At 33.8% G+C, this 17,425-nt stretch overlaps 1 protein-coding gene across 1 annotated transcript in view; it reads left to right on the top strand.

Moving 5' to 3' along the window:
* Window positions 1-17,425, top strand: part of IFIH1 (interferon induced with helicase C domain 1) — a 51,163-nt gene that overhangs the window by 22,096 nt on the left and 11,642 nt on the right. Inside the window, 5 exon segments of the mRNA NM_001047123.2 lie at window positions 2,513-2,617; window positions 7,815-8,035; window positions 13,656-13,866; window positions 14,700-14,917; window positions 16,127-16,243. Of these exon segments, the coding sequence (NP_001040588.1) occupies window positions 2,513-2,617; window positions 7,815-8,035; window positions 13,656-13,866; window positions 14,700-14,917; window positions 16,127-16,243 (872 nt within the window).

The following is a 17,425-nucleotide window of genomic DNA, read 5'->3' as shown; positions in this document are numbered from 1 at the left end:
ATAGCTCCTTCCCAAAACTTATGGATGTTAAAACAAAGCTTGGGAGAAATCTTGACTCTACATGTAGATGAAGTAGGTTTAAGATTAAAGTTTAACTGATAGCGATTAGAAAATGAAGCGGAAATCAAATATAATTTTTATTTCTATTATACTTGGAAAATTTAATGATACAGTCTTAGATTTTAGATAATTGTTAGTATTTTTTCAGTAATTTTTATATTCTCTTCAGTTCTCAATATTACATTTAAAACAGCAAATGAAAAGCATGTCAAAATTCACTTTTTTGCCTCAAAAATCTTAGCCTATATTTCTAGATCTAGAATTATTCTTACGATGACATTTTCCCCATCTCATTTTACACCTTGCCTTTTGCTTACAAATCATACTCTCTTTTCATCAGTATATCTGCCCAAAACGCTCTTCTACTTGACAGTTCTATCCTACACTCGCCTCTGAGCTTCTAACAAGACATACCTCTGGGAATTGCAAAGTGCCATATTTTAAATCTCTCAGTGAGATATGCAGGTTTTCCCGTGTGATCATAAGGGATTCCTCAAATCTGAGTTTTAGAACTAATCTGTGACAACTGATAAGCACAGTATTTTCACATTAGTATATTTATGTTGTGCTAATATACTTAAACAGTATGTGTGTCCATTGAGAATTTTTCTACAAATTTCTTATCAGCTTACTTTTAATTTTTAAGAAAGATATCTTACATATTTGATTGGCATTGGCTATAATTCTGTTATAGCTCTTAAACTAAATAGGCTCATCCAAATTGGATGGGAGATGTAAATGTCACAGATTCTCAGTGGAATACTAGTCAGCAATAAAAAGGAACAAATTAGTAATACACACAACAACATAGATGAATCACAATTATTATAAACTAAGTTTAAAAAGACAGACATAAAGGCTACACATTGCGTGAATCCATTCATATGACATTCTGGAAAAGGAAAAACTATTGGAACAGAAACCAGATCAGATAACCAGAGGGATTTACTACAAAAAGGCTTGAGGAGACTTTTGGGGTGCTGGAAATATCTTAATTATGATGGTAGTTGCATAACTGTATACATATGTCAAACTCTTTAAAGTTGCAAAACTGTATACATTTGTCAAACTTCTCAAACTATAAACATAAAAAGAGTACTCTTTCTAGTAAGTAAATTATACCTTAATATGGCTGACTTGAAAAAATTAACTAGTTAAGGAAAAAGGAAATATTTGCAGTTTTGAGTATTATATCATCTCTTTTCAGAGAAGTTTATTAAAACACACTATGTGTCTATTTTTTCATCCATTTTTATTTCCAGCCCTAAATATGACACTCAAACTAGTTTTAAATAGCTAAGAGCTACCTCATTGGTCTGTTAAGGGGCTTTAGGATGAAATATTATCTAAGCATAAATATTATAAAATATTTTTAATTATAAGAAGAACATTAATGGAACTCCTATCCTAGGAATATATCATTTCTTGATTTTTATTTCATTTTCTAATCACCAGCAACTAAAGTCCTGTGCCAAGAGCTTATTGTACCTAATGTTACTCAAAGGTTATCAAGGGCTGTGAAGTAAGTGGGATTAGCCTCATTTTAAAATAAGGGGAACTTGTTAGGTTCAGAACAAAGTGGATAGCAAATTTTGCAAGTCCTTCTGATTCCAAAGCCGATATTAGTAACCACCATTGCTTTATTTTTACCAGTTTAATGGTAGTTCTGGTGCTTGAGAATGAGATTGTGTTAAGTGTTTGGAAATAAACTGTAAGAAAAGAATTCTTCCCTTGAGGGAAAGAAGGTTTTCAAAAAGAATTGATCCTGAGTTCTGAAAACAGAATGTCGGGATTCATAAATGAAGGATGTGCACTGCCATCCATCCATATTAACCATAACTCTTTGATAGAGGCTTAGTCTAATTATAGTAAAGAAAAACAGTTATTTCCAACCTCACATGAGCTTCTAGTACAACTGTGATGCCAGACTTTAGTGATATTCTTTTTGAACAAATTTTCTTTAAGATTTTACATTTATGTTTATTGCCAAACAATCATTTTCATAACTGATCAGTAGATCCAGGTACTTTATTACTTTTTTATACTTCATTAATTCCCTATCATTTTGAATCAAAAGAGCTCAAAGGTTTCTATGTATTACTTTTGTTTAGAAGACATATCAAACCTAAATATTGTTTTCTTGGGCAACATTTACATGTAGCAGGACAACAAAAGTTATAAACCCTTAGGAATTTGCTTTAGCTCTCATATTGGATGTGTAGTGCTTTAAGTAGGTAATATGTATTTGAATCACTACCCAGCAGCTGCTCATCCATAGTGGATTTTTTTAATGTAGCCTGCCAGAAGCGCTTACCTTTTATTCATAATTGTCTGGGTGTGCCTTCCCCACTTGAATTGAACTGTATGTACTGTGTGCTGTAGAGGTGTGCAGTTAAAATACGTTTATTCTCAGAAATATTTTTAAAATATTTTAAAATGTTTTCCTTTGCAGAATCAGACACAAGTTTGGCAGAAGGAAGTGTCAGCTGCTTAGATGAAAGTCTTGGACATAACAGCAACATGGGCAGTGATTCAGGCACCATGGGAAGTGATTCAGGTACTGCCTAACTGTTGTGTAAACCTTAAAAAGTGTGAAATAAGACGCCATATAGTGGAAGCATGGGGGCTGTTCATACCCTCCCTAATGTATTTATGCAATTAAAGCAATTCTTTTCTACAGTGAAATAGTTTTGGAACTTTGCCATTCACTTTCTTTAAAAGTGTAACTTACAAAAGTCTTAGAACCAAACTCTCTAATTTTGATCCAGTACGTATCTTTTTGATCTGGCATATGCCACATTCCATAGAGTCATGTCATCTATTTTATTTATGAGATCTGTTTCAATTAATTTGACTGCATTTAAATAGACTGTATTCAATTTGGTACATTTATTTACTTCCAAACTCTACTTTTTAAATTAAAGTGCATTTTTAATAAAAAATTGATACTATCGATATGAGAAGTATGACTAACTAGAAATTACATATATAAGTAAAAGAAGTCAAATTTATATAAATATCTTTTGATATTAGGCAAAATATTTCGGTCACCAAATGAAAATTTTACCAGGTTTTTCCCAAATTACTCTCCAAATCAGTTGTATATTCTACCAGCAATAAATGAGTGCGCCTCTTCCTAATTCCCCACACCTTCATTAGTACTTTCTGTTATCAGTTTTCCTGATTTGTTAGTCTGATAGATTTCAAATTGTTCTTTCTTTTCTTTGAGTGTGTATTTCCATGATGACTACTAAGCTAAAATGTTAACATTATTAAATGTAGCGATGGGTTAGTGGGTGTCTATTATATACCTTTCTATATTTGTCTAAGTGTTTGAAGTATTTCACAATTAAAATGAACAAATCACAAACAAAAAGAAAACGCTTTGCAAGGGGCCAGCTAAGAAGCATTGGAAAAATGATAAATTAAGAAACAGATTAATTTATTCTTCATTTGTGATTGAGTTGTTTCCCCTAAGAATATATTATATAATTCAGATTATCCTGCATTGTCAGAAGAATTATAAAAATTGATATCCACAAGAGGCCTAAGGCGGCAAAATAGTTTATAGAAAGATGGTCATCAATCCTAAATGTTTTCCAAATTAGATTGTAGCACCTCTTTTTTCATATATCCTTTTATCACAATGACACTCCCGAATCCCTTAGAACGAATTAGTTTGAGGAAACCCAATTCATCAAATGTCATTCACAACTTTAATCTTCATTTAAAAGGGTGAATTCATTTTCTGTTCAATTCAGTCAGTGTTTATTGAGTTCTTGCCATGTGCTTATTTCTTTGGATTATATTTGTTTTTTCTATCCTTGTCATAAAATTGTTCAATTTAATAATTAACATTTCTATTACATGCTATGCTAGAACTCAAAATAGATACTCTAGCTAATATTTAACATCTTTATAGGTTGTTTAAAGTTTTTGGAGATCATGCTAATTTTCATTCGTCTAAGTAAGGGCTTTTCAACAATGTCCATTCATTCAATAAATATTTAATGTGTACCTTCTATGTGCAGGGCATCTTGCCTATTTAGAGCTGTTAACAAATGTATTTGCTGATTTTTAGTCCTCAATGTGGCATGAAACACATGATAAATCTGAACGCAATCTACTTTTGAAAAGCAAATACATTTTCAAGGCAAATACATTTTTGAAGACAAACACATTTGAAAGAACACCACTTGAAGTTCTAGATGGATCAGTACTTAGGAGCAAAGAATTACTTTGCCTAGTGGGTAGTCAATCTCTGAAATGGTAAAATTATGAAATTCCTTGCCCACAAGTGCCTGGTATAAGCTAAAGTAGGAATCAATTCAAAAGGAGGTTTGGATAAATTGGTGAACTGTTAAACACATATTGAGGCACTGAAAAATATTACAGAATCTGCAACTGTGCTTTAATCTTTGAAGCTGACATCAAAAGGGACTTTATTCTATATGTCCTTCCTCCTCCTCCAGAGGTCATATATGGGCCATAAGGTGTGACCTAAAGCAATCACGTTCTATTCCTTTGTGGAAGTGTTATGCCATAGTAAACATAATTACCAGTACTTTTAAAGTACAAATTTTCTAATTATATTATGAAAGGTTTTTTTTTCTGTTTCCCATTTTCAGAAAGATATACTGCCTCTCAAAAAGTGGCAATATTTTTGGCAATACACATTTGCCTGATATGTAGAAAGTGTTTCCTTACTATTTCAAGATAATGCCTATTAATATTTGTCCAGCTGGAATGGTGTATTTTTCTGTGGTTACATACTATAGGTAAAGGAATACTTTGTAGATTTCAAACACATGCGGTGACAGACCTTTTCTCTCCAAGAATAACTCAGCTGTCAAAATCAATGTGAGAATGAAATTTGCCACATGGTGTAGTTCCAATAGAATATTATTATTTAAGCCTTATTTGATTTTCTTTTTTGACCATTTATATGGTATAATATAATTTTAAGTCTTTAATCAATACTTGTTGTAGAGGGAGGGCACAGTGTTATTCAAGCTTGTGCATATTTTAAATGCTATTTTCATTTAATTGATTATGCTTTTCAGAGAAAGCCAAAAACAAACAAACAACAAACAAACAAAAACCCAAACATTTATTTTATAAAGGAAATTGGCTCCTGGCTCATTGATACCAGCCCAGTTCTCTCCTTCTGGTGACAGAGAAGAGAAAACTCTCTTTTCATTGCTTCTGTGGATAAATTCTTCCATCCCTATGTCAGAGGATGTGATAAGGCAAGAATCAGGCTGAATATTTAGCACTCACCCAGCTTTTATTCTTTGGATGCTAGTCTCACATTGAATCCAACTCTAATTTTTTCTGTATCCACACTGTGCTTCTTTTTAAACTTAGGGCCACCTATCAAATCTCCTAGTCTTAAATCAAAAATATGGAAGATTATTGAGCTATCTGTCTAACCAGGTATTTTTATATATGTAACAGCGGTATAGTGCCCCACACTCTGAAGTCCTTCAAGACAACAACTATATTATTGGGAGTGCCTGGCACATAATAGGTGTCCAGTCAATGTTGACTGAAGAATAAATTTGTGGTACATGCCTACTTAAGTAGCAGTAAAACCCCATGACTTCGGTTCTGAAGTTAAATTGTAAACACAATAGTCCTTTTAACATTCTAACTCTTCTTAAATGTATCAGCATAATAAATGTTTAGAATGCATGAGTAATATTAATATTTTACTCATTTGATTTGGTTCTATATTCTCGGGAAAGAGATTTAGGAAATCACTATATGTTTCTCTTGTTAATATTTCTTATCCAAGGATATAGTCGTAAGCATGAAAAATGGGGGAAATCATTATTAAAATGTACTCTTTTAATAGTTTACTCTGCAACTATTATGAAGGAAGCATCATTTTATTAGTATTCTTAAAATCTATGCAAAAATGTACCTTAGATGAAATTAAACAAAGAGGATTTATTGATATATTTAACAAACTTCCTAGATCAAATAAAAATTTAGCGGTAGTAAATTTCTGAGTCTTTGTTTAGACACTTTATAGTGCATCTTCCTTTGCAAATATACTGGCTCTTTTGGAAAAGTTAGGTGATAAATGATCTTAATAGAGGTGAAATATCAAGGTTTTGATAATCTATAAAAGCTACAGAGGGGTAACATTGTTCTTAAATAAATCAGAGCCTTACATAAATATAATACAAGATGACTTATTGTAAATAATGTAGAGTTCAAAACAAGCATGCAAACTTATAAAAGTATATTTTAAATGCTGGTGATTTTAAATGAGTTTTTCATAAAAATCATATTGAATGAATCAGCAGATGATCTAATGATAGCTTAAATGTATTGCATCTGCTTTTACTCATCCATACAGAAGGCAAATTTCCTGCCAGATTAGTAGATGATCCTAAGTGGAATTTGGTGTGAATTTTCCTACCTGTTCAGATAGTACTATCACAACAAGTTAAAACCCACTCAAATAGAATTATCCAGGGGCTGAAATGGAGCCATCAGCAAGTTTTTTTGAAGTTAATGGGACTATGTTAGTTTAGTTTTATTGCAATCATTGATAAGAAAAAGAAGTTATTTCATGTGTGATGAAATACTGGTAAATACTGTTATTCATTTTTTCTTGTGATTATATAAGGCATAAGATGGGCTTTTAAATTGGTGTAATATTTATTTTACTTCATTTCACATTATAAGCTATGCATTTTTAGATCTTTTTCCCTTGGTAATATAGGTTAAATATGTTCACTTCTAAATAAAATATATTCTAGCTAAAACAAGATACATTATAATAATTTTATTTTAATATTCATAAAGTTTATGTTAGAACTTACTTTATCAGTATTTTAAATTTAAAATCCATGTTAATTTAAAATATTTTCAATATATTATACTTTGGATTTTAGAAAAAGTAGGAATATCTGGAGCCATAAACATAAGGAAGTAATAAAGATCACAATTCACAACTAAATGGCAAAATTAGTCATAATTTAGTTTAAACCAACAAAATTATATTTTACCTTTTAAGGGAAACCTACCAATTAAAGGCTAGCATAGGAAGAGTTTTTTCCCCTACTCTCTAAATATCACTTCTGTACAACGTAGTTGCCTCAGATGGAAAAAGGAACTTGAGATAGATAGGGTGTCTGTGTGTGTGTGTGTGTGTGTGTGTGTTTGTGTGTATGTGTGCTTTTTGGTATTTGATTGTCAGATAAAGTTTCCACAAATGAAAGAAAGTAGTATCAGCCGTAATACCTTCTTTGCAATAAAAAATAAGGGGAAATAAGGAACTGGGAGGACTAATGATTCCTACTTTCTCAGCTCCTCTTGATTTTGTAGGTGGAAGGGCTAGGTGAAACAAGCAGGGCATAATGGCTCCACAAAGAAATGGGAAGCCTGATGCCTTAACAACCATACCTGCCAATCCCGCACCACAGCCCTTTCTACAGATTTGCCTTGGCTTCACCCACTCTGCAAAAACACTCCCCCATGTTGCTCCTTCCCAGTCCTCTAATCAGTTGACTCCCTTTGCACCCCCACACCCCCCGACTCCTTCTGTGAGAGGGATCCTGGGTTGTATTCTGCAAATGTAGAGAGCAGACATTCATTGGTACAGAAAAGAGAAAATGAATTGGTTTGGACCACACGTGAAAAGGAGTTTAAAGCAGAAGAAGCCTACATTCAGTTTCAGGCTTCCTAAGCTCTGTTATTTTGTTGTCCCTTCTCTTATTTTTCTTTTCGATCTTCTTCAGATGAAGAGAATGTGGCAGCAAGAGCATCCCCAGAGCCAGAACTCCAGCTCAGGCCTTACCAAATGGAAGTTGCCCAACCAGCCTTGGAAGGGAAGAATATCATCATCTGCCTTCCTACAGGGAGTGGAAAAACCAGAGTGGCCGTTTACATTGCCAAGGATCACTTAGACAAGAAGAAAAAAGCATCTGAGCCTGGAAAAGTTATCGTTCTTGTCAATAAGGTATTCAAAGAACATATAACATAAGTTGTTCATTTTCATTGTATTATTCTGAAACTTTTATATGATGGCATTTTTGGCATTGACTCACACATGTTCAGTTTACTTAAAAGTAATGTCAAAATAAGCTCTTTATTTTATTTTTAATCCTTTTTTAGGCATATGTAATATCTAAGTGATGAACCTAAACATAGAAATTTTCCAATAAAACTAGGTCATTATACCAAATAACTATAACTTATGTAGCCCCAAAACCTGGGAGTTAGTTTTGATTCATCTGCTTCCTTTATTTCCCTTATCTGGTCACAGGTTATATTAACCCAGATATACTTTAAGGTTAACTGGCTAATTTATCATTGCAAATGAACATGAATGACCCCAAAATATCACTGGAATCAAGGATCAAATATTGTTTTTTACTTTCTCTTTAGCTGTTGACCCTTAGTCAAAGATGGCAAGTCCTCTTTATCCAGAATACATATAATGCGGTTTGGAGATAAAATTAAGTGAATGTTTGATGTCTAAATCAAGTTAAATAGATTTTAAAATGCTCAAGAAGTATATATATATATATATACACACACACACACATATATACATATATATACACACACATATTACATTAAATGTAACTGAAGTTTTCCTTCAATAATTTATATCTTAGGGTATTTGAAGGCCATCTTCCTAAGTAAATATGTCTGCTTCCCTGTAAAACAAAATCTAGTTATTTGAGCTTTATTCAGATAAATGAGTTTATTAATTTATAAATATGTGAACTGGGGATATGAATATTTACTATTTTATGGAACAAAAATGAGTATACTTTTCCGCCATCAGAAAGTCTTTTTTTCATTCTTATCTATTCCTTTATAAAAAAAAGCAGTAGACTGTAAAATATTCTATTTTTTATTTCTATTATGCCAAAAGTTTTAGTTACATCCTGTTTTTCAGTACTTAGAATCCATGATTTGAATGATTTCTATCATGTAGTTCCAAATGCATTTTGTGTGCATCTGCTAAGTCCAAAGAGCTCTCCTTTATACTTGTATACTCACTATTAAAACACTTTTATTTCTTTTGCTAGTAATGGTGACACATTCAAATTTGTTTGCCAATAGCCTTGCATATATTCCCTTTGTACAGGATTTTTTTTTTAATGAAATAGGTTTGAATCCTATTTCTACCTACCGGTAGTTTGAATTAGACAAATTAGTGACTTCTCTAACTTTAATTTCTTAATCTGTAAAATGAATGAAATAATAACTACCCTGCTCTGAAATTTCAGTTGGATTATATATGGCCTAGTAATGACTCTTTCTTTCACTCTGAAATACTAGCTTTCTCCTGCTCCTTTCTCTTCACCTTCATAACTCATGAAACTGAGTAACATAATCAGAGAGGCTCTTAAATGCCAAGTCCAGAGAAAAGAACCACGTTAACTGGATTCAAAGCTACTTAAACTGATAATTTTGAAACCATTTGAGCATCTGCCATTTTCTCAAACTCAGCCTCACCATCTACCCTCCCAAAGGCTCTTCTTCCCCATTTACCTGTCTCTTTGTTAGTAATACCACCTCCTCCAAAGCATGCAGCCCCCACACCTAGGAGTTAGTTTTAATTCAACTACTTCCTTTATTTTCCTTATTTGGTCACGGGGTCATAGGCTACTAGAGTTGAAAAGGGGCTTCGAGATTCAGTTTTCTTCCTTTGCAGAATGGTTCTCTCACTTCTACAGGGTAACTTCCTAATATCACGGAGGTCCGCCTTCTAACAAGACAGCCATTCTTTGAACAACTGACACTGTTAGAAAGCCCTATTTGTATTCATCCAAATCTGTTTCTCTGGAATCCCACAATCACCGGTTAGAGTTCCTTCCTCTGCAACCACACGAAGTCTTAATTTTCCAGCCTAATGACAGCCCTTCACATCGAGAAGGCAGTATCATGTGGCTCCTAAGTTACATTTTTTTTTTTTTTGTCCCTTGGAATAAATGTCCACAGTTCCTTTAACTATTTTCCATATAACATGGTTTCTAAACCTGTCATCATTCCTAGTGCTCATACTCCTTCAGACGTTTTTCTAGGACACTCTTAAATGCGGTGTCCAGAGTTGCACAAAATACTACAGATAAGATCTTACCAGTACACAGCGTAGGACAGATGAGATGTGACACTCAGCTTATGACCGTGTTTGCCTCTGGCATCCACAGACTTATCTGGACCTTGTCATAAATTCAAAATCTGCAGTTCTTTTTTATTTGAAAATCTCTTAAAGTAGAACATTCTTAATTTATTTTTGTGCAGTCAGTTTTTGAGCCTAAATTCAAATACTTAGGTTTATTTCTTTAACTATTGATCTTTTCAAGTCTCATATTTTTGTATGTGTCTAATGCATCTTTCCTTCTATAATATTCCCTTCTCCTCTCAATGCTATATTCTAGCCAGGAATCTTTCATTGCATTGGATCTAGGTGATTCCTAGGAATGCACATTTATGGCTATGTGTAAATGTTAATTGATCCTCATTAATTATTCACATTCACTGCATTGTTGTGTGGACACCTGGGGACTTGACTCTAATTCCTTATCGCTTTTCTATTGTTTTTCTCCTTAGAATTACTAGAAATCCCTCCACTAATTCTTCCATCTATGTCATAATTGTTTACTATACCATCTTTTTGAATTTTAAATTAATTTCAGTTTTAATTCTTTTTGATTGAGTCAGAACACCTCTGGCCCAATAAGTCTACGTAACCTGAATCCTGTGTTTGCCCCAACAACAAGATATTGTTACCCTTGATCTAGAAAAGAGAAATCCTTTTCTTTAAAACCATTTACTTTCATCTCCCTTCCTCCGTCCTTTCCAAAGTTATAGCCTTCGAATGCAGGGAGAAATGAAAACACCACCTGTGTTCCCAGACTTTCCATTTCCTATCTAGGGCTTCAACATCATGAGAGATAAATCCCAGGTTCCTTCAGATGCTGCAATGCAGCCCCATATGATTCAGCAGAAGTGGGTAGCAGTTGGGTTTGATTAGTCTTGGCAGGCACTCTGTCACATCTCAGGAAAAGGCTCCAAGAGGACCACACACCTCCCAATTAGCCATGTCAGACTTGCATCTGGCTTTCTCTGTGTCCTTCAGTAGGAAGTCAACACCACCCAGAGCAAGTATCAGGATTTCCAGCACCTGCTATCTCCTGTGACAACTTATTTTTGTTCTGTACATCAGAAGGTGCTGCTTCTTTTGAAGATTTTTGACTTACCTTTTATGGGCAGATTTTGTGGTGCGATGTCACTCCATAATACAGAGATTCTTAATTAAATCATTCAGCATGAGTGTATTTAAAGACAAATCAAATGCAGATCTTGTCCTCAAGGAATATAGTCTAGAAGAGAGATGAGAGATATATGTTGATAATATGATAATTAATATTTTATTGTACTTTATAAAGCACTCTCAAATATATTATCTTATTAAATCTACACAGCGACCCCATAAGGTAGTCTTTATTATTCTCATTTTTTCCTATCAGAAAACTGAAGTTCCAAGACTTTAATTGGCAATTCAGGGATCATCCAGCCAAGAAACAGCAGAAATGAGATATGAACTTTTATCTTCTGAGTCGACTGGTCTTCCTTTGCCACTGCACCCTCCTTCTAGAATAAAAGGATGGGTGAAATATCAGGGAAATTTTAGTACTGACAATATGGCACCCTCTATTTCATTTAATTTTCACAACCCTATAATAGGTTAACATTATCCTCATTTTATTAATCTGGAAAATGAGAGCATTGAGATTATTCAGACCTTGTCCAAGGTATACAAGAAGTAAGTGGCTACAGTAGCTGTTTTCAGGGCTTTCTTCCTTCTGCATCATGCTACCTCTTTCCACTAAACTTAATTTCCATTCTTTTCCTCAGAAGTCTTCTGTCTTGCGTAAGTGGAATGGAAAGAATACTTCCAGAAAATGATTCAGGAATGGCTTTGTGGAAGAGAGAGAGAAGAGCAGAACCATGGCTCTCAAATTTTAAAGGCTTAAAAGTCATTAAAGTGAAGGTTTCAAGCCTCTGTCCCCATAGATGGTCCCTAGATTCAGTAATTCTTTAGTGGGACTTAGGAGTCAGCATTTTCCAAACTTCTCAAGTGTTTTTGTAACAGGTAGGTCAGAGAGACTTTACTTTGGAAAAAAAAAAAAAAAGAAAGAAAGAAACGAACGAAGTGAAAGTTTTTCTTCTTACTCTTTCTGCCCTTTCCACCTTGTGGTTAGGTAATGTTCTTTTCCACTCACCAACTTAATTACTGATTTTAAGTCCACTTTGCTTCATTAGAATTTATGGATTTCATTTTAACTCTTCCCCACCCCTTCTTCTAGCCCCCCAGACATCTACTTTTGGAAGCCTCCATCATTTCCACTAAATAACAATGTAAACCAGTGTTCTTTATAAGGTGTTCCCCTGAGCCAGGGGGATCAACCATTCCTTATTTAACACCGAAGTGGGGCTTACCTCAAGTAAAAAGATGAATAACACAAACCCTACAGACTAGGAGAAAGGTAACCACTGATTGCATTTCCAGTAGAAATATGGAGAGTGAAGAATATAATGGGCATTCTTCAAAGCTTGCCCTTGAAACTCTTCCTGCCAACTCTCCGTTTGCCATATTGTACACTGCTGGGCTTCCATTGCATAAATCTTTCTAGGATATTACCTTCAAGATGGCCTTGTATTTTTTCCCCTAATCCAGAAGGTATTTTGAGTGACTAGTAATGTGTAGCATTGAAGTATCAACCCAGCTACCTTTAGCAGATGCTACAATATACGGAATCAGCTGAAAAGGACCAGAAGTTTCCACTTCTTTTGCCAAGTCTACTTGTGGGTTTGTTCTTGCTCAGCCACCACAGCTATTTCAGCAGCTCATTTCTTCACTTCACATCTGTTCTCCTAGTCAATGCCCTAATTCCTCACTTGTGGTTCCCTGATTCTTCCAGTCCTGTGGGCCTGTTGCTTCTGGTCTAATCCAAAACAAACAACAGGAATAAATCACTTCAACAGTACAACTTGTAGGGATCCTGTAAACTGCTATACTACATGTAAAATACTCTGCTTGATGTTTGCAGCCCTTTATAACCTGGCCCTGCTCTACAAATTTAAAAATGTATTTCTTATTCAACCTTAGCTTCAGTTTATCTTTTCACTTACTTGAATCATGGCTTACTAGATTCAAATTCCTTCAAATTCCCCTTTTTTGAGTGGTCAGTTGCTTCTTCTCTTAACTGTCACTTTGTGTGTGTTTCTAGGGGTGCATTATTACCTCGTGTTGTAATAATTTGTCTTGCTTTGTCTAGTCTTGGTCTGTATGCTCAGCTAGACAGAGTTCCTCAAAGTTGTCAACCATATCTTAAACATCTTTATGTCCCAGACATAAATGCCTATACCTAACAAGGGTATAATAAATACTTATTGACAGATGAATGAAAGGAATGATGAGAAAGTTGTTATGCCTGATTCACCGGTGATGTAAATACCTCTTTTATTGCTGGACGCCAAACAGGCCTCTGATCAACACTCCTTTGGCTTTGACTAACTTTCTCTCTTTTAAAAAAATCTTCGCACTTTTTTTTAAGGTACTGTTAGTTGAACAGCTCTTCCGCAAGGAGTTCAAACCATTTTTGAAGAAATGGTATCGTGTTATTGGATTAAGTGGTGATACCCAACTGAAAATATCATTTCCAGAAGTTGTCAAGTCGTGTGATATTATTATCAGTACAGCTCAAATCCTTGAAAATTCCCTCTTAAACTTGGAAAATGGAGAAGATGCTGGTGTTCAATTGTCAGGTCAGTTTAAGTGTTTATTTTTTTAAAAAAATTAATAGTAATATTAATGATAACAAGTCTATATTTGTTAATTTTTTAAATGTTTATAAAAATTAACTTTGGTTTAAATTGTTTTTTATTGCTTATGGTTTTATTAAAATCCTTCTACTTCCTGGAGGAAACAAAAAAAGTAAGTTTTTAATTAGACCACTTTATTCTGCATAAGAATACCATTATTAAGGCAAGCACTTGCTGGATTTTCCATTTATTCTGACAAGTTCCTTTTTTTGCTAGTGAATGTTGTTAGATCTGCTTCCCGGAAACCTAGAATAAAAATACAAATCTTGTGTTTTGTGGGGTATAGGATGAGAACGTAAGATAAAGAATGGGAAAAAAGTAAAAATAATTTATAGTAACTAAATGCAATGTTAAAACAAGGCAAAATTTTCCCTCTTTAAATAGTGTGGTTTTCACTTGATGTAATAAAAATAAAATTCACTAACCTAAAATTAAATATTTTATTAAAGAACAAAAGTATAATCCTGAGATTTGTTTTATAATAAGCCAGGATGTGAATTCCACATCTAGTGCTTTTTAGCTCTGCAAACTTTCTGAATCTTATCTATTAAAGAAGGAGAATGCCTAACAGGGAGTTTCATGATTAGTATATATGAACTTGTATGTGTACAGGTGCTAGTGTAGTTGGATCTCCCTCCTGAAAACTGGAAGTGGATTGCTCTTGTGTCGTGCCCAAGAGAAGGCATCCCCAAGGCAGCTCAATTACTGGTCTAAAGTTATTTTCTCACTGTAGTGTGCTGGTATGGAGAAATGAACTCTTTGAATTTTCTTTGAAGACTTTTCCCTCATTATCATTGATGAATGTCATCACACCAACAAAGAAGCAGTGTATAATAACATCATGAGGCGTTATTTGATGCAGAAGTTGAAAAACAATAGACTCAAGAAAGAAAACAAGCCAGTGATTCCTCTTCCTCAGATGCTGGGACTAACAGCTTCACCTGGTGTTGGAGGGGCCACAAAGCAAGCTAAAGCCGAAGAACACATTTTAAAAGTAAGTCATAATTTTATGTATAACCAATGAAAGCAAAGCTAAAACAAACGCCAGGACTTCTTGGTCTTGTTCAATAAGGTTGAGTTCAAGTGTTGTGATCATCAGTTAAGTGAAATCTGTTTGCTTTAGTACAATAAATATACTCAGTCTTCTATAAAATACGAATATGCCTTAATAAATATCAATAACACAAAACAATATCATAAAAATGATGGAGAGTGATATAATTAATGCAAAGTTGAGACAAATAGAATGCCTTCTTTGCATCTACTCTTATAGTTAAACTTAATGATCTACTTGATATAGAAATATGCATAAACTGTGAAAGTTTCTCGTTGTCACACATGATAAAGTCTTGCTCCAAGAGTTTCAAAACTACATGTTTTCTGTGTTTCTTATGTGATTCTAGGAACCGAGGTAATTCAAATCAAAGGGAAATAGGGATATGAAGATCTTTAAAGATGAGCTTGTCAGCGGCCCCAAAATGGTAACACCGCGTACAGTGCTACTGTTAAGCTTGAGTGTTACATAAATCATAGTAGCCCAAGAAGTATTTTGGTACCAAGGCAATTGCATTTGAATTTTAAGTCCCTTACTTCAAGTTGAATTCAATACAAATTATGTAGAGTAGACACAACATTCAGAGATGCAATTATAGACTCCAAAATATAATTTATTACTGGGATTAAGGACTAATTCCAGTCTAATAATCCAGGAACATGGCTAAGGATGCTCCCAGCTTTGCATCGCCTGCTTTATGTGTAGAAGAAGGTGGTAGTATGATTCATGGATGTCAAGATGACTTTTGACATGCCTCATGTAACATGGTTATCTCAAAATCATTCTCTGTCAATGATGGTAAATTGTTATACTCTTTCCATGTCAGTTTTCCACCTGGAAAATGGAATTTAAGAACTGAATATCAATACACCTTTTTCTCTGGGATTATCCATCAACTTGATTTAGAAGCTCCTATTTCCTATATTAGGACAAATGTTACTGATGGTTGGTTAGTGAGATCCATAATAAAACAATGTTAAAATGCTATATTTAGCAAGCAATGCTACATATTACTTGCATGAAATTTTATACTACATATTTATACTACAATTTAATGCTACATATTTTTTACATGAAAAATAATTCTACACTGAATAAAGTGAACGGGAAAAATAATTGCATAAATATTTAAAAATGTCTCTTTTCCAGCTATGTGCCAATCTTGATGCATTTACTATTAAAACTGTTAAAGAAAACCTTGATCAACTGAAAAACCAAATACAGGAGCCATGCAAGAAGTTTGCAATTGCAGATGACACCAGAGAAGTATGTGCTTAACGTTTTATATCTATTTGATTGGCAATACCACATTCAGTTGAAAGATGGCAAAGACTATTTTATACTGACCATCTGAACAATATTGTTTAAAAATTTAAGCAAACAAGTTTCAGGTTTTTTTTTTTTTAATTGATGTTAGGCAGTGAAGCACTACATAGAATTCTCCCCTCTAGTCCTCTTTTAGTTTTCTAGTTTACATGAGGAATAGCTCATTCATTGTTTGCTACATATGAGTTATGAGGGACAGTGGGGGGCAATGACCAGGGGAATGTATAACTAAGCTGGAGGGGTTATGACAGTTCGTTTTAGCCTTTTTAATTTTCTTGGTGAATTCCAGGATTGATTTTCTGATATGCCACAGAGCCATTTTGTTGCTATCAAATTACATTTGGCAATGATAATGGGAATCCTACCTAATTTGCATACTTGCATATTTACTTTCTTAGGAAAACAGTGCAGTGGTAAACAAGTGAAATATTTACTGTAATGATGCCTTTCTGATGAATTTTTCAGGAATTATAAAAATAAACTGAGAGTCAATTTGGACATTATGGCCAGTAAATTATGTCAATACTTTGTTTTGTAAAATTTAGAAAGTGTTACAAATTCTGGCCATATGTACTTGATAATATCATTGAAAATAAGAATGTTGGGATCAAATGATATGATATATGAATAGTAGATAAAACAAAGATTGAAATATAGTAGGCACTAAACCAATGTTAGTAACTAGCCTCCGTATATCTCTTTTTTTTTAATTCTGAAAAAGACTGCTATCTACTCCAGCTGTACTATTACAGTTGAATATATTTTATTCACTTTCCCTTTTTTGTTACTTATTTGGTTTTACTTGATAATTTTAAATGCATAGTTCTACTCATTAAGATTTTCAAAACTACATTTCTCAGGTACATTTTTAAAAGAATTTGCCATTTTTTAAACTTACTTTAATTTTTTATATACTTTGAAGCATAACATACATACAGAAAAGTACAAATTCATATGTGTACTGATCGCTGAACTTTTGTAAACTGAATACACATATGTAAACAAAATCCACATCAAGAGATGGCACATTGCCAGTACCCCAAAAGCTCCTGGTTCCCCCTTCCAGTCACCATGCCCCAGGAATCACTACTATCTTGACTTCTCAAACAAAAATGAGTTTTC

Source organism: Macaca mulatta, chromosome 12 (assembly GCF_049350105.2).
Source record: "Macaca mulatta isolate MMU2019108-1 chromosome 12, T2T-MMU8v2.0, whole genome shotgun sequence".
NCBI lineage: Eukaryota > Metazoa > Chordata > Mammalia > Primates > Cercopithecidae > Macaca > Macaca mulatta.
The sequence above is the reverse complement of the archived record's forward strand: the minus strand, read 5'-3'. Positions and strand labels throughout refer to the sequence as shown.